The 24569-nt window shown below is 51.4% G+C and overlaps 1 protein-coding gene and 1 long non-coding RNA gene across 5 annotated transcripts in view; one reads left to right on the top strand and one right to left on the bottom strand.

Annotated features, from left to right (window-relative positions):
* Positions 1–16248, top strand: part of LOC116284336 (uncharacterized) — a 48035-nt gene extending 31787 nt beyond the window's left edge. For all 3 annotated transcript variants that reach the window (XR_004194091.2, XR_012061756.1, XR_012061757.1), the window contains one exon: positions 16113–16248. This is a non-coding gene — a long non-coding RNA (uncharacterized lncRNA). The remainder of the gene's footprint in view (positions 1–16112) is intronic.
* On the bottom strand, positions 249–23279 carry HNF4A (hepatocyte nuclear factor 4 alpha). 2 transcript variants are annotated; one of them, XM_015237794.3, is made up of 10 exons: positions 23165–23279; positions 19121–19295; positions 17933–18027; positions 12891–12997; positions 12060–12215; positions 8528–8615; positions 7500–7655; positions 4849–5115; positions 1577–1729; positions 249–519 (listed from the first exon to the last, which is right to left on the bottom strand). In XM_015237794.3, exons 1-10 carry the CDS (start codon positions 23277–23279, stop codon positions 377–379), a joined length of 1455 nt encoding a protein of 484 aa, XP_015093280.1. In that variant the 3' UTR covers positions 249–376. The 2 variants fall into 2 exon arrangements, with proteins under 2 accessions (XP_015093280.1, XP_006202579.1); XM_006202517.4 differs by having other exon boundaries at positions 1607–1729; positions 4879–5115.
* Between the last annotated feature and the right edge of the window lie 1290 nt (positions 23280–24569).

Below are 24569 nucleotides of genomic sequence, written 5' to 3'. Positions count from 1 at the left end.
GACCAGTCTGAGTGGGGAAGGAGCCATGTTTAAGCAAAGTCCTGTGTTGTCTCCAGGCAGCAGTCCGTTGAGTGTGAAGAAGTTGGGGTGAAGGATGAGGGGAAGGCAGTGGCTTCAGCAAGAGAACAGTTGTCCAAGGCAGCAGAGGGTTTTCCAGCTAGGGTCTCCCCGAGTCACAGCCCTGTCATCCAGAGCAGGTGGAGAAAGGTGGCCATGGGACATGACCCACAGCCCAAGTTCCAGCGCCCTCACCCTTTCCGTTACTGCTCTGGGACTGGCCCTGTTGTCGCAGCTCTCTTTATGGTGACCAAATGGCAATCAGGGGCCCTCTGAGGGGGCTGGGGGGCCAGCAGAGCCCCTGCCCCCGAGTGACTTGCTAGATGACTTCCTGCTTGGTGATGGTCGGCTGTGGGATTGCGGAGGGGGGCTTGACGATTGTGGCGATGGCCCCTGGCAGGAGCTTGTAGGGCTCAGACCCCGAGCCACCTGGCGGCGAGGGCTGTGGAGTCTCAGGGGTGGCTGGAGGGATAGAGAGACAGATGGGGGCTGCTCAGAATTCCAGCCCTCTGGGGAGTAAACGAAGAGCCCTGGAAAAGTTCTTCCCCCTCTCCGAGACTTTGTTTCCCCTTCTATAGAATGAGAGAATTAGACTGGACAATCTCTGAGGTCTCCTACAGTTCAAACCTTCTGAGTCCCAGATCACAAAGTCTAAGTTATATGAAGTCTGGAAGGCTGTGGCTGGGCCAAGGTCTGTGGTCAGAAACTTTTGTCCAAGTCCTTACAAACCCCATCTCCTCCACCACTTGATATGGAGATGTGGGCTGCTTCTCCCAAACCAGGGCCCAAGTATGATTCTCCCCAAGGATATGGGACAAGTGACAGGAACAGCCTTTCTTAGAGGAAAGGAGCAGCAGTAGATGAGTCCCAAGCGTCTGGCTAACTGGCTTGAAAAATACCATTTCTTTGATATTTAGGTAGATGAGTATCAGAAACTAATGGTTCCACCCCCACTACAAATTCAGAAAGTAATTTTGACTATGACCCACTTGGCCAACTTTATTCAATGGCCAACTTTCCCAAAGAACAGTCTCAATGAAATGCAACCTCATTCTAGTGGACCACCTTATCCCAGTGATAATCTTACTCTTTGAAGAACTCTGCCCAGTGACAAACTCACTCTTGTGAGATTTCACCTCGGAGGACAGTCTAGCCCAGTGGAGGTCCTCGCCCAATGAATAGTCTCACCCAGTTATTTAATGGGTAGCCTTGCCCAACTGGGCAGCCTTACTTCAGTGAACAGTTTACCTAGAGGACAGCATCAGCCTAGTGGAGTTCTCACCCCAGTGGACATCTTCACCCCATGGACAACCTCATCTAATGGACTGCCTCATCCCAAGGACAGCTTCCTTCAGTGAATAAATAGCCTTAATAAATGGATAGTCTTACCCCTCTTTCCTGATCCTGGAGCACAGAGAACTGTTTTATCCCATGCCTCATCTTCTGTATCCAACCTTCTCCAGATTTCCCCCTTAGGCCCCAAAGTCACCCCTTCCTGGGTAGAGCCCAAGTTGCCCACCTGCCTGCCCCCTGGGTCGGGGCCACTCACACATCTGTCCGTTGCTGAGGTGAGCAGGCATCGTGTTGGCAACAATGACGTTGGTGCCCATGTGTTCCTGCATCAGATGAGGGTGCAGAGGGTGATGGGCATGAGGTGCATCACTGGAGGACCCTGCAGGTAGATGAGGTACTCAGTGGAGATGGAGAGTCTGGGATAAGGATCATGGGCCTTGAGGCCCCATCTTCCTCAGATGTGGCCATCAACCTGCTCACCCAATATTAACAGTGCCTATTGGGTTCCTATTTCTGGATTAGTAAACTGGGGCTTCCACTCCTGTCCACTGGCTTCGTGAAGGTATTGAGAGGACAAACAAACCAAGAGAACAAAGGTGATTTGAAAGAAACAAGGAGCTTGTAAAGAAGCTGTGAGATCATTTAAATATTGCAACAAGTAGTGTATTGATTGCATGTTAATATAATGGATTTAGTCAGCGGCTCTCAAAGCTCCTTGGTTTGTAAGTCCTTCAATCATTTGGTCCCAATTCACCATTTAGCCTCATCCCCCCACCTTTAGCCCAAATGACCTACTTACAGCATCTGTGTGTCCCCTGTACTTTCCTAGCTCTATGCTTTTGCTCATATGTTTCTTCCACTAAAGAGACCTTCTCCGCCCCACCGCCCACCTGCAGTGTCCACAAGTTCAAATTCCAGCTCATGTATCTCCTTCCTTGGGAAGTCTCTCCTGATTCTCCCCACTCCAGTGGGAAAGTAAACCTCTCCTTCCTTGGAATTCCCATAGTTATTTATCTGTAATCCATCCTTGGGGAACAACCATTTCTTCTGTCTGTGAGCATTACAATTACAGATGTATTTTTCTTCTCTTTGAGTTCCTAGCAAAGTATCGGGAACACAGTAACTGCTTCAAAAATTGTGTCGGAGAATGATAATACCATATATATGGGGTATGGCTTGGTAATAGGCTATGGTCACTAACATGACAATGATGGAATTTTAGGGCTTGCAATGGGCCTCTAAAGTGTACATGTAATAATGACAGCTATCATTATTGAATACCTATTATGCGCTGGGTGATGTTTTCATGGCACTTTTCATGTTTGACATAATTTAATCCTCACAACAATCCTGTAAGGTGGGTACCGTTATTAACCCATTCTACAGATGAGATTACTGGGCCCTGAAAGATGAATTGTCTTTCTCAAGTTTATCTGGCAACAGAGTGCAAGCTCCTTCCTGATCCTGATCTCAATGACACCTGATTCACTATGATCCTATATAGTCACAGGGTCAAAATGAGAAATGAAATGAGTCACCATATGACAGGGGTTCTCAGTTGGGTGTGATTTGGGCCTCTCAGGGCACACCTGACAACATCTGACTGTCACCACTGGAGGAGTGCTATTGGCATCTCATGGGTAGAGACCAGATATGTGGCTAAACAAGGTACACAACAGCCCCCATAGGAAAGAATTCTCCAGTCCCAAATAGCTGCTGAGGCTGAGAAAGCTTGCCCTCGGCTGTACCATCACCTCCACAGTCTTAAGTTCAAGCATCCTCACTTGGATCCTGCCTCCTATCCTCCCACCTCACTTCCTCCAGTACCATCTCTGCAAAAGTTCTCCAACACTGCTGAGGCTGTCAGTTCACTGATAGAACTTTTCACTATCTATCACCCATCTTTATGTCTCCTTAAGTCCAGCCAAGATCCCATGGCCTATCATTATAGTCATTCCCTTGCAACCATCCTCAGCTCTCTCCTAGCTCCCCTTCTTAGCAAAACATTTTCAAAGGGTTGCCTACTCTTGCTGCCTCTACTCAATTTCCAACTCGCTCACTGCATAACACCCCCATTCTGGTTTTCCTTTCCACGGTCTTCTGACACTGCTCTCAGCACAATCACCAAGAACCTCCATGCTGCCAGTCCAGTGGACACCTCCTTCTCCCTCCTGTAGAATTTACCACCATTACATGCTCTGTGCTCTTTAAAACACCCTCTTCTCTTGGATTCTGGGACTTCCCTGGCTTTTCTCCTATCCCCCGGCTGGTCTTCCTCCGTCTCCTTCTGTGGCACCTAATTTCTAGAACACCACAAAGCTGCCTTTCATCCTAAGCTTTGGACTTATTTGAGCAACAGACTCTGGCATCCAGCTGTCTCCTTGATAACTCAGCTGGGATATCTAACGGTCATCACAAGCTTAAATCAGGTCTAAAATGATCTCTTGATTCAACCTTCACCACCACCACCACCATCCCCAGCCTCAAACTCTTTTTTCTCGAACTTCTCCATCTCATTAAGTTACTCCATCACCGTTCCTGTTCCTCAAAGCAAAAATGTAGATTTTGTCCTTGACTCTTCCCCTCACTGCCTACATCTGATCAATCAGCAAATCCTGTGGGTTCTTCCTCCAAATAGATGTTCAAGTTTATCTATGCCAATAAGTTTCCAGTCAGGCCTTAGTCCAAGCCTCCTTGTCCTTCCCCTCGTTGGAAATAGTGACATTTCTCAGGGGCCTCCTGTCTCCACTTTGCCCTCCTGAAATTCACTTTCTACCCAACAATCGGGATACTTTGTTTAAAACGTCCATCTGATTTTCACTCTTTTTACAGTAGTTGCAGTGAGGATAAAATGCAAATTTCTGACCAGAGCATCCAAGGCTGAGTTTGTGGCTCAGTTTCTGCCCGGTCTCCATCTTCATCTCATACGACTCCCCCATCTCACAACCTTCTCTCTCTCGAACACACAAACTTCTCCTGCTTCAGGGCCTTTTGCACTAGTTACTCCTGCTTGGAATGTTTCTCTCTTGGCTTTTAATTGTTCTCTTTCCTTCCATCGATCAGGTCCGTAGTATAAGAGACTTCAGAGAGGTCTCCCTGAGCCAACCTAGCTAAAGAAGCCCCTTTTCAGTCATACTCTATCATATTACCTGGTTATTTTAAAATCTGTAGTTGCCCTCTTCATTATATGTTTGAGTCTCATCTGTTCCCATGAGGGTTTATACACCCTGGAACGTGCACACACACTCAGACATGACCTCCAGGAGGACAGAGATCTTGTTCTCTGGGGAACCGCCAGCACTTAGAACAGTGACTGGAATGTGCTAGATTCTCAGTGCCCGAATAAACAGCCTATTGGCCCCATTTTCCTGATGAGAACAGGCAGGTAAAGGGATCTGCCCAAAGCTACGGCGTGAGGAAGTGATGGAGCTAAGCGGTGAACCCAGGTCAGAGTGAGGCCTGCCCACCCCCGCCCGCCCCCCGACCACCCCCGCTCACCTCTCAGCCCCTCCTGGGCCCGACACTGACCTCCCAGCAGCATCTCCTGTAGCAGGTTGTCGATCTTGGCCATGCCAAAGAGCTTGATGAACTGGATCTGCTCGATCATCTGCCAGGTGATGCTCTGTAGGGTGGGCAGCAGCAGCAGCAGCTCGCCGAAGCGGCCGCGAGAGTCGTACTGGCGGTCGTTGATGTAGTCCTCCAGGCTCACTTGCACCTGGGAACGCAGCCTCTTGATTTTGCCCGGGTCACTCAGCCCCTTGGCATCTGCAACGGGAGGGATTGTGTAAGGGAGGGCAGCGGGGCCCAGCTGGAGCTACTAGGGAGGTAGGACCCACATGTCCCCTGACTCCTTGGGCCCTGACAGGGGGATCCAGTGACCCAGGTCACACAGGGAGTCCTCAGCAGTGCTGGGATGAGGATTCAGTGTCCTCAAGAAGCAGAGTGTACTAGCACAAGTCATAGCTTCCTGGACACAGGCAGAAGAAGGTTTCTGTCACATTTCTTAAGATGCAGAACTAAAAGAGGGGAATGGGGGATGGAGGACAAGACTTCAGTAACACCCAACAGGGTACCTTGCAACCTTCCTACTTTACAGATGGGGAAACTGAGGCATGGAGCAAAGAAAGGACTTGGCCAAGATTACAAGGCTGCTTGTTGGCAGATCCATGATGTGGAACTGGGGCCCCTGACGCCCAGTTAAAGTCCCAGCATCCAGACCTCAGCACACGCTGCTTCCGCTGCCTTAGAATAGTTTCCTCCATCCCTGCTCCCTTGTCTGTGTCGTCCTCAGGTCTCAGCCTAGTTTACACTTCCTCCAGGAAGCCTTCTCCATTCCACCCTCCCAAGTCTGCACTCTGAATTTGCCCATTATGTCCCCAAATTTCTGTGGCTCTTCCATCACTACTGACCACAGGGGATGTAACTGTCTCTTCCACCAGACTGTGAGCTTTGTGTAGGCAGCTGTAAATCTCTTTTGTCCTTTTTAACCCACCACCTAGAACCACGTGTAGTCAATATTTATTGAATAGTTAACTAGATGAGTAGAAAACTAGATGAAGGGGTGGGTGCTTGGATGGAAGGATGAGTGAATGAAACAAAATCAATGGATAAATTCTAGCTCCTTAACCTAGAGGGTTATTCAAGTGGTCATCTAATAGTCCTCAACCTTCATGGAGGTAATACATTTATTTCCTTTTTTATGGATGAAACAAGTAGCAGAAAGAGAATTTCACATTTCCAGTCCAGGGCTCTCTCTCCTGGGCCACATTTGTGCATTCTTTCATTCAGTCAATAAACATTGATTGAGCACCACCTACATGCCCAGCCCTGCCTGAGGTCACCTGTCCCTCCAAGCCAGCATCAGTAATCCTGCACATTTTCCTGAGCGGTTACTACCCATCCAGCCCCATGCCGAGCACCCAGGCTCCCAAGGAAACTGAGACTAGAAATATTACCCCCTCAAGAATCAGGGAATAACATGTAGTGGGTAAGAATAAGGGCTGGAGAGCTAGATAGTCTGAAGTTCAAATCCAAGCTCTGCCATTTCCTGGTTGTGTGATCTTGGGCAAGTTAATCAATCTCCCTGTGCCTCAGTTTTCTTTTCTGCAAAATGGAGATAATAACAATTCCTGCCTCACTGATACCATGTTGCAAGTAACAAGTGAGATCATTCACAAGAAGCGTCTAGAATGGTGCCTTAGTGAGGGCGCCATAAACAGTATTCATTTCTCCTCATCACTATTATTACTGGAGGTGATCTCCAGGCAAGGAGGGCCTGGCACTAAGGACATTGCCTGGCACACAGCAGGTCCTCGCTAACATGGAAGGAGGGAAGAACTCAAGCAAGCCTTTGGAGCCCAGGCATCTGGACATTGTGCGATGAAATCAGGCTTTGCAGAAAGACACAGCTACAACAACGTTGTGTGAGATGCAGGTGGGAAGTCAGTAGATGGAATGCGGAGACTGGGGATGTGTGATCTTTTTGTCCTGCTAAGGAACGTAGGATACTGCCTACAGTTGCGAGGACAACAAAGAAAAGCATAAGCATGTGACATTATAAAGGCAATCAGTAGAGACACTAAAATAGCAAGAAAAATGTATTAGGAGGATGGGGGAGAAAAGATGGGAATGGTGATAGAGAAAAGTGCGATCCTCAACTATCATAGGAGGGAAAATATGTTCTAAAATGGCTAAATCGAGAAATAGAAGGATGAGTACTTTATTTAGCACTAGAGAGGTAACTGCCAGAAGAAACAGTAAAAAGGATTGGAAGTGGTTCCCCCTGGGGAGTAGGCTTTGGACGGGAAAAGTGTGGTGGGGAGGACTACTTCCATTGTAAGTATGTATAGATATTATTTTGATTAAAAAACTTCCAAGAAAAAGAAAAGAAGTATGATAGGAGGTAGGAGAAGAAAGCAGGGAGGAAGAGAAAGAAAAAAACCAAGCCCCCAGGGTCAGTGCATCCCACTAAGTCATATCAGCCCTTTGAGCCTTAATTCTCCTCATCTGTTAAATAGAGCTAAGAAAAATGACCTCTCCTGGTGGTTGTGCTAAGGAGATGAGGCTGTAAGCTCAGGGAACATACCCTAGTGGGAGAAGTCTGACAGAGGGTCTGGAGCAGCAGGGGAGGGTGGGGGTGCGGGGTGTACCTGGGTCGAAGAAGATGATGGCTTTGAGGCAGGCGTACTCATTGTCATCGATCTGCAGCTCCTGAAAGGGCAGTACCAGCTCGTCGAGGATGCGCACGGACACCCGGCTCATCTCTGCCAGCTCCGGGCAGTGCCGGGGGACGATGTAGTCATTGCCTGGGTGGGTCAGGAAGAAGAGGGGATGGGGAAGAGGCTTCAGTGCACCCCTCTCCCCTAGCCTTGGTCAGGCTCCGCCGTCTGCAGTTATATTGCAGCTGACGCCCCTGAGAGGGGGGCCCTGTGGGGATTGTCACTCCCACTTTCCAGATGAAGAAGCTGAGGCCCACATTAAAGGAATGAGTTGCTTGAAGTCATTGGACTGGGCCTGGAGCCTGACTTCCTACGACCCCTTTCACATCACCCAAGCTCCATTCTCCAACGTGACAACAGACCCACAAGACTGATGACATTCAAGGGCCACTTGAGAGGCATAAAAGCATCAAGGAGAAGAGTTGAGATTCTGGAACTAGACTGCCTGGGTTGAATCCTGCTTCTACCACTGACTAGCCGATAAATTTGGGTAAATTACTTTCTGTGCCTCTATTTTTTCATCTATGAAATAGGGATAGATCATAGAGCTCACTTCATAGGGTTGTCGTATTAAAGGAGTTAGTATTTGTAAAGTACTCAGACTAGGGCCTGTGATGTGCCCTATACTAGCATTTAAAATAATAAACAACACGCTGTGAAGGTGTAGGTGACATGGGCTGGGGTTTGTGCCATTCCCGGCTGCCTCTTGCTCCTACTCCCAAGCACGCCAGAACGCGCAGATTATTCCAGGGCTAACCCTGACTGTGGTCCAGCTTTACTGCTGGGGAATTTAATTCCTCAAGTCCATGTTTCCTTGCATCCAAGGTGCAGGATCCAATTGAGAATACAGAAGACAGGGCCATTCGGTGATCTGTCTGCCTTGCCTCTGCACACCACTGTGGAAATCTCCCATGGGCATGCCCTCTGCGGAGCCCCCGCTAGGCAGGCAGCATCCTCACCTAGAAGCAGAACGTCCTTGAACACCATGGAGCGCTTGGTGGCTCCGAGCAGTAGGTGCTCACCGGCGTGGGCTCTGAGCAGGGCCACCTGGAAGAGAGAAGGGATGGTGTCTGGTGTCCGCAGCCCTGGGTAGGCATGTGCACCCCTGGGGAGGCATCTACACCCCTGGGGAGGCTGGCCAACTCAGTGACCCTGGGCAAGTCAGCTCAACACTCTCCTTGCCTTTACCTGCCGGAACTCTAAAATGGGCATCAGAAAACTGCTACTTTCCTCTCATAACTGATAAAGACGGGGACCTGGAAAAGATTGAACAGAAATCTGAATGGGGAAAGAACATGTGCTCAGAGCTGAGAGACCAAATGCTGACTGTGTCCTTGAACTGCTGTGTCTGGGGCAAACTGCTGCTCCCCTCTGGGCCCCCTTCGTATGCCTGGTAAAACTGTAACAACACTCTGGGTGGTGTTTTTTGTTTTTTGTTTTTTTTCCAGCAGAGACTTAAAGGCTTTGATTAGACTCTGAAGAGTTCTAAAAAGTTCTAAAACTGTGGGTCCTGAATCCCTACCCTTGGACCAGCTATGAAAGAGTATGAAGAACGTTTTACAAAAACACAGATTATTAGGCCTTATGACCAGAGATTCTGATTCTGTATGTCTGGGCTGGGCCCAAGGATCTGTAGTTAACAAGCTCCTCGGTTGAATCTGATGTGCAGTTGTGTTTGGGAAACCATTGCTCCGGAAGAACGCCAGGGGATCTACCCACTTGACGTTGGAAGAATTTAGATTCTGAGAAAGAGTTATAAGAATCTGGACATGAATGTTGGTTCTTGAGGCAAAGGTGTGAGCACTGGTCCTTGGCAGGGGATCAGCCTGACTGGCCCTGTCCCTCAGACAGGACGATGCAGACTTGCAGGCTGAAGTCTGATGTGGGAGCCCAGCCAGCACACAGGAGGACATTGCCTGCCTTCTCAGAACCATCTGCTTCAGTGCTTGCATGAGGACCAGAGGATGGGGCTGGTTAAAACAGTAGCAGGCTGGTAGCCTCAAGGATCTGATCTGTGAGGTTGGGTAGGAAGTTTGGAAGTTCTTTTTAGCAGGGCTAGACTAGGAGGCAAAAATGCTCTTATTCATTAATGCACTGGATTGCTCATTCTTTCAATCATCAAATGTTGAGTGCCTACTAAATGCCAGACAGTTGTTTGGGGACACAATAGTGGAAGAAAAGGAAAGGGGGAGGAGGAGAAAGAAAGAAAAAGAGAGAGAGATGGAGGAAGCCGGGTAGATGGATTGAGGGAGGGAGAGAGGGTAAAAGAAATGAAGGTGAGGGTTGTGTGGTAAAGAGCAGTGGGTCAAGAGCAACTACATCAAATGCGGGGGCCAGAGAAGGCCTCTCTAAGGAGGTGACAGTGTTTTAAGGCATGGAAGACACCAGGCACATAGTAAGCATTTGGTAAGTATTTGTTTGAATGAAGAAATAGGTGAATGGATGAGCCAGCTACTTAACTTCCTCTCCAGATTGAGCCCCTCCTGCAGCTGTGCGCTTACCTCGTCTATTTCCCCATGGCTAAGCCTGGTGAGCATGACAGGAAAAGAGGAGAAATGGCAAACAGCCTTGGTGGCGAGAGCTCCCTTTCCATGACCTGGACAACGGGAGGCCAAAGGATGCTGATTATCGAGCACTTCCTATATGCCACGCACTGGGCAGGACTCATCACTCACCCCAGGTGCCTCTCCAATCGAGAGGTACGAGATCTGAATTCAAACCCTCAGCTCTGTGGGTGCCTCGCTCTGTGCCCTTGGGCAAATTGCTCTTTCTCTCCAAGTCTCAGTCCCCTTACCCAGTGCTATCCAGCCTTGTAGGTTTCAATGGGTTGATGTCCAAAACAAATCAAGAAGCAAACAAATGTAGAAGGTGGTTCCTGGGACAATGTGGACAGATTTGGGGAGTCCTTTGGAGAACAAAGTCCCCCCAGTTCTCCCAGATGTGCCTCACTCATCTTGGACAAAGTGAGCTCCTACCGTGAATGGGGAGCTGGAAACCCTCCTGGCTCTGGGTCTAGCCCCTTAACATGGTGGCTGTTCTGGGGGTGGGCAGGCAGGGGGTGGTGATGTTAATGATTGTCCTGTGTTACTGGCCACCCATCACTGCTCTCTGAGAATGCTCTGAGCCCCAGCCAGGGAGGTTTGGGTGGGAAATCGAGGTTAACAATTGCTCAGCTTGGGGGTATCTTGTTGCCCTGCTGAGCCCCTGGGAAGGAACAGAAGGGATTAAACATTAATATGGACTCTCCAGCAGAGGGGACCAGGGCCAGAATATGAGGAGCAGGGGAGAAGGCAGGGGCAGCTCAGCCAAGATCCCTCCCTTGTCATCCCTCCCAAAGCGGAGAGGAAGCCCTGTGAGAGGGTGCTGGTCTAGCCCCGCGTATGAGGGTGAGGACCAGCCAAATCAGTATTTTCGTAGGATAATAATACCTGCTCCGGGAGAGCCTGGGCATCGCAGGAGGCAGAGAAGCCCTGGGTTCCACAGAGTTCAACAGCTGCCTTGCCTGCAGGACTTCTCGAAACTGTAATCGACTGACATGCTTTGCCAGTCTTTTGTGCAAGTGAGCAAAACAGAGAAGCAAATGCACTGGGAGCAGGCGTCTGGAACACAGTCCATCGGTACCCCCAAGCTTCCCTGAGATTGAGAAGGTGACCCAGACGGGAAAATGTCTGCCGAGCCTCGGGGTGCCCTGGGCAGGAGCTACCATTTGCAGTATCTCAGAAACTCAGCTGTCCTCAGACCTCGCCCCTCAGCCCCCTTTTTCCCTTCGGCCATTTTTGGTATGCCGAAGAATGTACTTTGGGAAATAAAAAAAGTTTGGGAAAATTAAAAAAAGTTAACCCATCTTGGTGGGATAAAAGGAAGAAACTGGTTTTCAGGGAGGCCCGCTGTGGCTCAGGACTGTAGAGGCGCTCCATTACATGATTTACATTTTTCAAATGGTGCTGTCTTCAATCCTGCCAACAACTTTCTGAAGTGGACATTACAGTTCCCTCTTTACAGATAAGAAAACAGAAGTAATTTGTCCAAGTTCACACAGAAAACCTATCTTAGAGCCAGAGCTCAAGCCCAAATCTCCTGATCCCTGGCCCTGAGCCCCTGTCAACATCCCCCCGAGGAGAGCCTCCTGGTGCAGTGGCGCAGTGGCGCAGTGGCGCAGTGGCTGCTGACCCGGACTTTGGAACTTGCCTGCCTGTTTTCTCCACCAGTTGTGTTGGATTCTAGCTGTGTGATCTTGAGAAAGTTATTTAACCTCTCTGGGCCCCAGTTTCCTCATCTAAGAGATGGTCATAATAATTGTATTATACCCTAGGGTTGTTGGAAGGATTAAATGAGTTACTATTTGTAAAACAATTCAAACAGCTCTGGGTGCATATGAACAGTATGTGTTTGTTAAATACAATCAAACCAGTCCAAAGCTACACCTCAGGTGGGCCAGCAGGACCCATCTGCCCAGGGCCCGCACTGCCCGCGGTCCGTGTCCACGCTTACCTGGTCATCCAAGGGGAGCTCGCAGAAGGCTGGGATGTACTTGGCCCACTCGACGAGCACCAGCAGCTGCTCTTTCATAGACTCACACACATCTGCGATGCTGGCAATCTTCTTCGCCCGAATGTCTCCATTGATGCCAGAGACAGGGGAGGTGATCTGGGGGAGACGAAGGAAAATGCTGGGAATGGCTGGCCCTCCATATAGTCTGTCCACTGCATGGAGCCCCTGCCCAGGTACTTTCCTTGTCTGGAAAAGGGGAGCCGGACTGTGGGTTCCTTCTCAGCGCTGAAGGAAGCTCAGAGGAGAATGGAAAGAAGGGAGGATGCCAAGGAGGCAGTTATGAGGGAGGGCGGCTCTCTCTGGGCCTTTCCCTGCTGGCTGCCTCCTGCCTCCTCCTCCACCAGCTCCTTAGAACCCCAAGGAACCCCTCAGCCCTAGAGGCAAAGCAGGGCAAAAATCCTCATCCTCATCAGATAGGTGAAGAAACCACTGCCCAGAGAGGTGCTGTGACTTGCCCAAGGTCACACCACAAGGGGCTGGCTGAGCCCCAGTTTGCTACTTGCCCACTTGTCTCCCACTCTGTTCCCTCAAGGCTAAGCTGACCTCAGGCCCTCAGTGAGAGTAAAGACTGCTTGGCCCGAAGAATGTAGGTCCCAGAGGGCCAGACCTGGGTTCTGTCTTTGCTGACTAAACTGGCTGTGTGACCCTGGACTCAGTTTCCCTTCTGTGATATCGAGTGCCCTTGCTGTCCACTGGCTGGGGAGGACAGGAATAGAGTTGAGACTCCTTTTGGGGTGGGGATCCATAGGTGGATGGAGGGTCCCCCAGTACCTGCTGGGACAGGACCTCGGCCTGTAGGAGCGCATTGATGGAGGGCAGGCTGCTATCCTCGTAACTCGATCTGCGAGTGCTGATCCGGTCCCGTTCATTCTGGACGGCTATGAGGAGGCAGAGAGAGATGAGGAGGGATGGCTGCAGGAGTGATCCAGCCACCACTGGAGGCAGGCAAGGTAGAAATGACTTGGCAGAGGGCTTTAAGGTGGGCCTTGAGCAGTAAAGAGGAGGTCTGTCTAGATGACAGGCTTTCAAGCTCTGTTTTAGAAAAGGGTCTCCTTCTTTCCGATGAAAGTTTGTAAAACCAGCAAAATGAATTACTCTGGGTGACTCAGAGATGGCCCAGAGATTCCAGAACCATCAGGGAGTGCATGTGCCCAGAGACAGCACAGGAAAGCTCTGGTTCCCTCCCACCCCACCACTGGACCCTGTCCCAGAAACTCAGAGATCCAGGGCCTCTGTCCACCAGGGCCCCACACCAGGTCAGTTCTGGCCTAAGATGGTCCTTCTATTGCCCTGTCCCTTGGAGTCTGGGAGGCCTCACAGTGGAATGAAGCTTTGTTGAAGCTGAAAGGAGGGAGGATGGGGCAGCAGGAGTCCTGGGTTCCTGTTCGGAACTCACCACTCACTCTCTGTGCTGGCAGGGATCCCATTTTCTCTCCGGGCCTCGGTTTCCTCATCTGTAAGCTTTTCCCTCCCAAACCTGCTCTTGATCTTCCCCATCTCGGGAACAGGCAGGTTTATCCTTCCTGCCAGCCTGGGAGTCTCACTATAGGTCTCTTTCTCTCACCTCCCCCTTCAGTTCACCCTCCAAATGCCATCAGTAATCCTTACAGAAACCATCTGCGGCTCCCACTCGGGGCTGGGCCCTGGAGAAGTTCAGACCCTCCTCACTGATCGCTTTGCTTCTGGCCTCGCCCCTGCAATCTGTGCACCTCCCGGAAGACCAAGGGGTCCGCCAAAACCGAACTCATATCTCTCCTCTGCTCAAAACCAGGGCCTTGCCGTCTCACACGGAGTAAAGCCACAGCCCCTCACGATGATCCTTCCTCTCTCATCTCGCTTTTACTCTCTCTGCCCATCAAACCTGCCTCCCCGCTGTTCCTGGGACTCACACAGCCACTCTCGGGGCCTTCACCACGGCTGTGCCCACTGCCTGGAATTCCTCCCCCACTGCCCCCACCCCTGGCTAAGCTGCTTCTGCTTCCTTTACTCAGGTCTCTGCACAAATGTAACCTTCTCAGCGACACCCTCTCTGACCACCCTGTCTGATGTGGCATCCCTCCCACAGGCTCTGCCCTTTCTGCTGCTTTATTTTTCTTGTTACTACTTATTCTCTGTTTTTCCTTCCCTCTCTGTCTCTCCTAAGAGAAGGAAAGCTCCAGAAAGGCAGAACATCATCCCTCTTGTCTTCTGCTGCAGCCCCAGCAACTAGAACAGAGCCCGGCACACAGTAGGTGCTCAGCAAATATCTGTTGAGTGGTTGAAGGAAGCTGCTGGATGAGACGAGCTCTGATTCTTAGATGCATCCTTTTTCTCAATGGAATCTTGACATTCCCACTGTTCAACTCTCTTTCGATTTCACACGTTGTTGAAATCAGAGAATGAAAGTCAAATCATCCAAAGGGAGCCCAGGAGTTAGTGGGATGTACTAGGTCCCAAGGTAAGAAACCTCCTCTCCCCAGACCCACCACCCTGGATGGGGCCGGCTCCCAGCGCCGCTCCCCTGCCCGAGTCCCACCTGGCCCACGGCACCCCTCCCACGGCTGCCAGCCCACACCCACCGGGGCGCCAAGTGGTGGCGGGCCTAAGAAAAGGGCTGCTGTCAGCAGCTGGGGATTGGGCTCCTCAAGGTTAGGCCAGCGTTATCAGTGCCCGGCGCGAGCTCAGTCACGGAATGATGTTTTCCAAATGTTTGCTCAGTATTAGCAGGTCGGGGACCTAATGTAACTTCTATTGAATATTAACCGGCTTAGGCAGAGGCAGAGAGGAAGATGAGCCTGTCTTCTGAGAGGACCCCTGAGTAGGATCCTGTGGAGGGGGGCTTGGCCGGGGTTCCCGGGAAGGGCCCATCAGATGGTCCCTGGCCCACCACCGAATTGCACCTCCTGCATCCCTGGCCCTGCTTCCTGGGCTGGTTTTCCGATGCAGGAGCTGGACATTTGTCCTGGGTCAACCAGCAGAGGCCCAGCTAGGTGTTAGTTTATAGGAAAGAATTTGTGACTTGCCGTTGGGCCCACTGACCCCAACCAAGTTTCTCTCCAGAGTCCCCCTTCAGGGAACCCACTTCTGACCACTGTGGAATGTCCTTGGGCCATACTCACAAGACTTTGAGATTCAGAGCCCTTCCCTGTAGTCAAGAGGAAGCTTCAGGAATCTGGACGAGAAGATACCTCCCAAGGCCATCCTTTCTAGTTTTAATCCAGGGACCTTGGTGTCTGCTCAGCTCTGGGGAGTCTGAGCTCTAGCCCTGATCTCTGCTAAAGCAGTCACATCACTTCTCTGGTCTCAATTTCCCCATCTGTACAATGGGGAGCGGGTAGATTTAATGACCTTGTATACACCTAACTGGTCTATAAATGCCATGTTTGCGGCCCATGACTTCCTGTCCTCAAGGACAATGTTAAAGTTTTAATCCCTAGATCTTTCTAATAAAGCCATCAAAGAAGGGAAATAAAAACTTGTCCCAACTCTCCTGATCACTGGGGCTTCCACTGAGAATCTCTCTTGACTTTGGGGGTTTACCACCAGGCTGAGGAAGGGTATTGGGACTGTAAGACTTAGGTAGGGCTAATGATGCCCTTACTTCCCAGAGCTTGACCACAGCGGCAATGGAACACTTTGCTACCCTGGCCTGTTCTCAAAGCAACCAAGCAACTGCGTGTGTCATGATCTCCTGGTTAACCCAAGCATGGAAATTAGCACCAGCCTTTACTAGCCCACACTCACTTGCCATCGGCCAGTATTCCTCTCCTGGCATCATGCCACTTTCTCTGAGACAAGAGGTAATCAGCTATTTTCAAGGCTAAGCTAAGGCAGAATGGCTCTCCCTCCCTTTCCAAGAGCCGGGATCCAGGCCTGCTGCCTCTGTGGCAGGTCCCTGGGAGGACCAGGGAACAAACACGCAAGTCCTGGTGGGCGTAGCGTACTTGATCAGTGAGTGCACAGCCAGACTCACAGAGCTCGAAGGACTCATTACCCACTCCCGCCATTTTGTAGACATGAATACTGGAGCCCAGGTGGGGCAGAAACTTCCCCAAAGTGGCACGCCTGAAAATGACTCTGAACGTTTAACAAGAGACATCTATAAAGACCAACTAGATGCAGGACCTACAGCCTAGGAAAGTAGCCATCTGCTCAGGTAAGCTGCCAACCTTTCTCCCACTTGCCTGTCACAAGGCCTGGAATTTTAACCCGAGACATTCATCCTCTCAAATCTAAAATCTTAGGCTGTCGGGCTATTAGAATCAGTGACTATTAGAACCCTAGACTGTCCAGCCCTTAGGACTGTAGCTCTCAGTCTTTTTCTTGCCTCCAGCTGTTCATACATGAACCATATCCCCATTCATTACATTTCTCATTCCACAAAGTCATTCTCATCTTCAGCGTGAGAGTGGCTCAACCCCAATGAAAACTGGGTAGGGGAGAGAAGGGGGGCATTTGTCCTTTGAAAAAGCCCCCCCCCCCCACTTTGAGGACCACTGAGGTCTGGATGTGAGAATCGTGGTGTTACAGTAGGAGGGGGCCTAGGAGACCACCTACTCCATCAGGACTACAGGCCCAGGGTTCCCAACAGGGCTCGTAAATGAACTCAAAGGGCCCTGGAGGGATGAGACCCAGAAGATATTTCCCAGGGAGGTGGGGGCAGAGAAAACAGAGGCTCAGGGGCAGAGTTGGGGAGGGGAGGCTGCCAAAGCCAAGTTCCCCTCCTTCCCAGTCAGCCTGGGGAAGGCTGGGTCCCAGGATCCTGCTGTGGGGTGGGGTGGGGTGTGTGTGTTTGTACGGAACTAGACCAAGGGTCTTGGCTGGTGTGCCACAGCTGCAGGCCGGAAGTGAAGGTCTGGAGGCTGGTCCCAGGGCTGGGAAAGTGAGTTGAGCAGAGAAGGAGACAAAGAGATTTGAAAATGAACTGTAGTTACTCAGAGAAGCAGTTAAAAGATGTTTGCCTTCTCAGCTTGGGCTAAAAAACTTTTAAACGTTTCTGGGGTCTACAGGGCACCACAGACAGCATTGAGGTATCATACGAACAGCAATGAACTTGAGTCCAAAGCTCTGGGTTCAGACCTCGGAGCTTACTTTGATGAGATGTGGGAGCTTGGGAAAGTTGCTGAACCATTCTGGGCCTCAGTTCCCTCACCCATGAGTCGAAGGATGATAATATGACCAGCCACACAGGGCTGTCATGAGAATGAAAGGAACTGTCAAGTGTACAGAAGCCCAGCCAGGTGACTGGCATCTGCTGGTGGCAGGAGGCCTGGAGAGCCCTGAATAAATGTTGTGTTCCCACCCTCCTCCCCGCAGGACGGGTCTGGGGCCTTGTTCCCACTCCCAAGTACATGAGAACTCTGGATCATCTGATACCCAGGACTGAACACAAAGGAACTGAGGCCCTTCCTATCCCTGAAACAGGAAGCTCAGGAAGAGAACCCTCCCCTCCCAGCCTCATTCACATTTGCTGAGTCTGAGTGGTGGGTCCGTGGATATTTGTAAAGTCATTCTTTACCCTTTTCCTCATGTTGGCAATAGCATATTAAGAAAAAACACCCAACTTGGCTACGTGGTGGTGGTGCAGGCTGGAGTGGTGGGGCTGGGAACCTGAGTAGCTGAAAGGGGGAGCTTATCTCTTGGAATCTTTCTCAAGACCAAGCCCAGCCCCTCCCTATGGGCAGATTTTCAGGCCCTCCCTCCTCTCAGCCATTAGCCAGTCACCCTGGGGCCTATCACCAAGTCATAAAGTTGTGGCCTCCCTTCTAAATGACTGTCGAGAGCTTGTGGGCACGGGTGGGGCAGTGGGGTGGGAGGGGGAGGGCCAGGCTCACCTTCCTTCTTCATGCCAGCCCGGAAGCATTTCTTGAGCCTGCAGTAGCGGCACTGGTTCCTCTTGTCTTTGTCCACCACGCACTGTCGGCTAAATCTGGGGAGGACTTTGGATGGTTGGATGGAGAAGGGACAGCCCTCCCTCTCCCAGGACTGAACTAGAATCCTGGCCATCTGGTTGACCCCCAGCCTCCTCGCTCGAACCCTTCATCCCAGGTGTTCTTCTGCTAATGAACCAGGAGCTGGAAAGGTCCGGTGGACTCTGTAAGAGCCCAGCCCTGTCCCACTAGTCACGGGAAAACTGAGGCTCAGAGAGGTGGCACGTGTCCTCAGATCACTCAGCCACAGGTACAGGGCACTGCTATTTCCACCACATCCTGTAAAAGCCTAGAGCATTTACAGAGTGGGCTCCTGGTTATGGATCAGCACCAATACTTGATCCATGTAAGTCACTTTCTGGAGTGGGATATGGAGTAGGGGCAGGACCCACAGTGATTATGGGTGGGACCCTGAGTGTCAACCTGGGCTCTGCCGTTGATTCAAGCTGGGTGACCTTGGGCAAATTCCTAGTCCTCTCTAAGCCGCAGCTTCCTCATCTATAAAATGAGAATAATAATAGTAATCACCGTGGAGAGGTGTTGACAGGTGAAAATGAGAGAGTTTCCAATGGGGCTGGGCACTGTGTCTGTTCAAAGTCAGTGCTTGTAACTGACAGCTGCTATTACTGTATTATTGTTGTTACCCAGAATGGGAGATACTTCCGAAGGAGGGATCTCCAAGGCCTTGAGAGAGGTGGAAAGGCCCGGGGCCAGTCCCCTATTTGCCCCAGAAAAAGCACCAGGTCGGGGGATGGACCTCACCCTTGATCCTAAGCCTCTGGGATCCCCATTTGCTAAATGGGAAACATACCAATGAGCTTGTGGAACAGTTAATATACACAAGGACTTAATACAGTGCCTGGCACATAATAAGTACTCAGTAAAGGGCAGCCAGTAGCTTCATGATCAATAAATGAGGTTTCTAGAATAGATGTTCCCATCTGGATCTTTAAGGCCTAAGAAACAAACCAGAGGAGGCTTGAAGGCCCTGAGGGGCAGATCCCCCTGGACCTCGGCAGAGAGCAGACAGACCCGTGGGGACTTTAGCCCCAGTGGGCCCATTTCCCAGCTGGAGAAATCAAGGTCCCTCACCTGCAGGAGTACATGTGGTTCTTTCTCACACTCCTCCGGAAGAAGCCCTTGCAGCCGTCACAGCTTGAGGCCCCATAGTGTTTGCCTGTGGCCCGGTCCCCACAGATGGCGCACAGGGCACTGACACCCAGGCTGTTGGGCGCGTTGAGGTTGGCACCTTCTGATGGGGATGTGTCTGTACCAGAAAAGAACAGAGTGAGGATGCAGGAGGGGCCGAAATTCACCTCTTGGGGGCCATGGTCTCCCGCTGGTTTTGATTCAGAAACTGACTGAGCACTGTAGGGGCCTCCCCGGGTTTCAGCCTCAGCCACAGTGGTGCTGTTCCCACTCCCTCAGTGACCTTGGGCAAGTCTTTTGACATTTGGGAACCCCCATTTTGCATCTAGGACTTAGGGATGGTTGTGACACTGACTTCACAGAGTTGTTTATGAGGGTCTGCTCCTCCCCGTGGTGGAGACTGCTAGCCCCAGCTTTCTCTGGGCAGTAACGAAAACCTGGCTATTTCCTAGGATGCACCCAGCCCTTATAGACCCTGACTGGCCGGGCAGGGGAGGCTATGAACAAATATCCCCCTAGCATCTGCCCAGAACCAAGTCCTGGTCTTAATTTCTTGCTGAGTGACCAGGGTTGAGTGGGTCTCAGTTTGGCACCCAGGGGCCCTGCAAACTCTCCCAGGGAATAGGAAGATGTACATCAAGGACAGTGGCTCATCTGCCCTCCTGGGAGGGTCATGGCATCAATGTAGGTGCCTCATAGCAAAAGCTGCTGCATCTATATAAATGTGAGAAGGGGGAAAGAGGCAGGTGGCGGGGGTCCTGGGGTCTAGTGCTGCCACTAACTCGCCTGTGATCTTGGGCGACTTCCTTTTCCTTGCTTCTGTTTCCCCTGGGCCTCAGTTTCCCTGACTGTAAAAGGGGGCAGTTTGACTGGTCCAGTTGTTTTCCTTTCTTTTTTTTTTTTTAACATTTCAGCGGCTGAACCATCTTTTTTGTAAGCAGATCTTCCATCAAGGATAGACCTCTTAGAGAAGATGATAAACGTTATGGACTGTCTACCCAGAAAAATGTCTGCACACACACACACCACACAAAGTCGTGCACACACACGTATTTTCATAGAAACCCTGAATCCAACCTTGAATTCCTAGGGAACATCTGGCTAAAAACGAGAGAGGGGTATAGCATGTAGTTAAGAGCTTGAACTCTAGCCCTTCTGCCAAGTTGAAACCCCAGCTTGCCCGCTTCTTAGTCACATGACCTTGGCTGCATTCGCTTACTTCTCTGTGCCTTCGTTTTCCTCACTTGTAAAATGGGGAACATGATAAGCCCCTAGGGCTGTTATGAAGATTCAGTGAGTCAATCTATGTGAAGTACTTGGCACACAATAAGCACTATGTCAGCATTTGTGAAATAAAAACTTTTCTGCTGAAGAAAACTCTCAGAGCAGATGACTTCCAGGCTCCACACACAAGCAGACCCTGCCACGTCTCTGCCGTGGCCTGGATGAACATCTCCTAGACTCCCGAGGATGCCCAGGAGCGCAGCCCCCTCCACTTGGTGAATTATTCCCGGAGATGGGGATAATTGTTAAGCTGCGTTGGTGCCCTTTCTCCCTCCGTCTTGCCTCCTCCAACCCCTGGGAGAGCTGACCCCACAACTCAGGCAGAGGCTGGGGGAAGGGGCTCCCATATCCCCGGCAAGATTGGCTGGGTGCTGCCAAGTGTATCATCCCACCCCCGGGGTCAGCTCATAGCCCCCATTTCCCAGGTGAGAACATCAAGGCTCAGAGAATTTGGGACTTGCCCAGAGTCATCACATTGCTGTTAAGTAGAGGAGCCAGATTTATGGTCCAGGCATGCGGGCCGGTGCTGGACTCTGGCCAGTGCTGGACTTGTTGAGGTGAATTCTGGGGCCTCTGATAAATAAGGACTTCAGCTGCTTCTGAATCAGGGGTAGGAGGTGGATGGGGAGCTAGCCTTAGAGCCTTCGAGCCACTAGCCCAGCACGTATGCGAAAAATAACCCCAACTCTCAACTCACTTCAAACCCCAGTGGGGAACGTAGACCCTTATAGATGCTCAGAGTTCCTGAGATAACTCATGCAGAGCCAGGACCAATTACCAGTGCAAAGCACTCGGTGCCTTGTCTTATTTAATCCTCTGGTTAGCCATGGGAGGTAGGTGCTATGATTTGTTCCCATTTCATAGATGAGAAAACTGAGGCTCAGAGAGGAAAATGGCTTGGCAAGTTCACACAGGTAGGTAGGATCTATGCCAGAATTTGAGCCCAGATCTTTCTGGCTCCAGCGCTGGAGGCTGTCCTATCTTCAGGCTTGGCCTCTGTCTGCCCCAGGAACACGTAATTCCTGGGAGCTGGAGGCATGCACTCTGAAGGGGTGACTGGGCCAGGCTCAGGGAGCAGCCCAGGACTGGGCAGTGGCCAGGTGTGGGAGCACACACTGTCCTTCTGGGGTCACACACACCCCGCCTAGTGCAGCAGCTCTTTGTTTACCATTTCCTGTATGTTTTCCCCTTGGTTCCCTCACATGATCCCCGGATACTCCTAAAAGCCGGCCAGCTAGCAGGCCTAGGGTGACGAAGCCCATTTTGTAGATGATACAGAGGCAGGAGGGGGAGGTGATGTACCCAGTATTACACAGTCTGTGAATGGCAGGGGCAGGTGAGAAGCTGGTAAGACTGACCATGCACAGTGCTGACACCTCTTTCTGGCTGAGCTGAGCTGACTCAGGTTCTACAGACCTCGGGCTGAAGCCACAGAGCCGTGGAAGGAAGGCAGGTGGGAGGCTGACTACGGCCAGTGGCGCCCCCTCTCCACTGAGGCTGGCCTGCGGTCAGTTAGGTCCTCCTCGCTTCCAGGCCTCCTCCCTTCCCCCACCTCCTTACAGAGGAGAACCTACCCCCACTTCACATGCGCTCTCAGGGATGTGGGAACGAATGTATAAACCTGGGAAGGGACACACAGGCAACACAATCTGCCCTGAGACAAATGGATGTGTCTCTGATGTGAATTGCATTTGTCGAATGGCAGCCCTGCACATCATGTCTGCACGATCACGTGTGCATCCGAGCGCACTGACCACCATCCCCACCGCCGGCTGGGGTGCACACATGTGCACAAGCAGGCACAAACAGGGGTATGAGACAGAATGCCCAAATGGGACGTACATCCAGGAAGCACGGAGCACACAAACCAATCCATATCCACAGCAAACATGTGCAAATATCCACAGGCACACATATATACACTCATCGCCACTCTTGGCCATCAGACAAACGCAGGCATCAACAAACACAGACCCAGTCAGTGAACAAATGCAAACAGCCGTAGACGCAGAACATGCGCACGCAGACAGGCAGACACAAACATGCAAATAGATTCCCGCAGGCACATGTTTGCCAACATAGTCCACCATCTGGCCACAAGCGTACACGGAAAACATGCACGCACACCAAGAGAAGGTCACGAGCACACACCAGCACACACATGCGGCACACACATTGCTGATCGGTGTCTCATTTAGCAAAACCTCCTTGAGAACTCCGTTTTCTCTAAATGGGGCATTCACCCCAGGACAGCCCCAAAGACATCCTGACACACAGTTGTGCCTCCGTCCACAGTCTCCAGGGACAGGACATACCTTTCCATCTCTTTGGACCTAGGCCCAAGGGACTCAAAAAATTACTGGAGCCAGACGCCTAGAGGAAGTTCACCATCAAGTCTCTGCTCCCAGTGACACCCTGAGCAGGAACAGCTTTGGTAACAGGGACCACAAGGGCCCAGTAGAAATACCTGGTACCTACTTTTGCAGAAGATTTGCTCTTGCAGCCCTTCACCCCCACCCAGAATGCCTCAGGTCACAGAATCTGGCACATCTGCTTCACCTGGCAATACCTGTGCTCTCCTATGGGACCAACCTGCTGTATCATTCTCCACCCCAGCCCAAAATTGAATGTCACAGACCCGCTCCTATACCTGGGCATACCTGTCCCCAACTGGAACACCTGGGCACACCTGCCCCTACCTACCATTGCCCATCGTCAACACCTGCACGTTCTCAAATTCCAGGGTGGTGTAGGCTGGGTCCAGCGCAGCACTGTAGTCGGCCATGTCCATGTCGACAAGGGTTTTGGAGAGGCGCATCCTCCCCCTCCACACCTCGGCCACCTGCCCTGCCCAGGATGCCCACCCCGAAGGCTCTGGGCCGAGCCCCAGCCCCCGCCCTCCGCCCTCCCACTGCCTCCTCCCAGGTGCCCTCTCTCCTTCCTGCGTTTCAAACCGTCCTCTGGGAGGATCTGCCGGGAGTCTGGGCCTAGCCTCTGCTAAGGGGTGGAGGCTCCGCTGGGGAGGGGTGGGGGTTAATGGTTAATCAGCCCCCCCCACTGGTGGACAGGCTGGGCGGGGCCGCAGGGATTTGTCTATTTGTTGGTTTCTGACTGACACCCGGGGTGCTATTACAACAGATGGGACCCTAACCCCCCAGTATTCTGTTATCAATTCTTTAAGACGGCACACTAACTCCCCAGCACTCATTTGACCCTGACCCAGCCACCCTCCAAGTCACCGTCACCCCAAGTCAGGCTTATGAACTAACATATACCCTCCGACACTGACAGCCCACCTCCAAGATGCCCTAATTCAATAACTTCCCAAATCACTGACTTCTACCCTCAATGCTCTTGCAGAGATAAAGCTGCCTCATGAATCAAAAATGTAAATCCCAGGTGCCAGATCTTCTAGATCCTCATTCTGGGAGCAGGAAGGACTGAGAGGGCCAGACTCATGTCTGGTTCTCCTCCCATGCCACCCATGACCCCGCTAGGGCTACCACCAGCCCCCACAGCACCCAGCTGTTCAGGTAAAGACAGACTCCATCTTCCATTTCCATGTCACCTCATCCTGTCTCCCTTCCCCATCCACCCCACTCCAGAATGGGCGGAGACAAGGCTTACAGCCCCACAGACCTGGATTAACATTCAGGCGCCTACCACCTACTAATCGTGACTTTGGGTAAATGATTCTCCTCTCTGAGCCTCAGTTTCCTCGTCTCGAAAATGCACAATCAACTTCAAAGGGTGGTTTGAATAGTAAGTGAGGCGGCGTTAGGAAAAAACAAGTGGTGCTCAGCGAGAGCGTTCATGCCCTCTTCTCCTCCTGCCCCCTTGGCCTCCTTTCTGTATCTCCCTTGTTTCTCCCCACCCGTCTCCTCCCTCCGGAGTGGGCTCGTCAGAGAGCCACCTGAGCATGCACAGAGCTCCACTCTCAGGTCCCCGTGTTTGGTTCAGTGCTCAGCCATTCTCACCAAGGGGCCCTGCATTTTTGCTTTGGACTGGGCCCTGATCATTATGTGGCCAGTCCTGCCTGCCCAGTGGCCCAGTCTTTGTGGCCCAGTCTTTTCTTCTCACCTCCAGCCCTCACTGCCCGCTACACACT

Source organism: Vicugna pacos, chromosome 19 (genome assembly GCF_048564905.1).
Source record: "Vicugna pacos chromosome 19, VicPac4, whole genome shotgun sequence".
NCBI lineage: Eukaryota > Metazoa > Chordata > Mammalia > Artiodactyla > Camelidae > Vicugna > Vicugna pacos.
The sequence above is the reverse complement of the archived record's forward strand: the minus strand, read 5'-3'. Positions and strand labels throughout refer to the sequence as shown.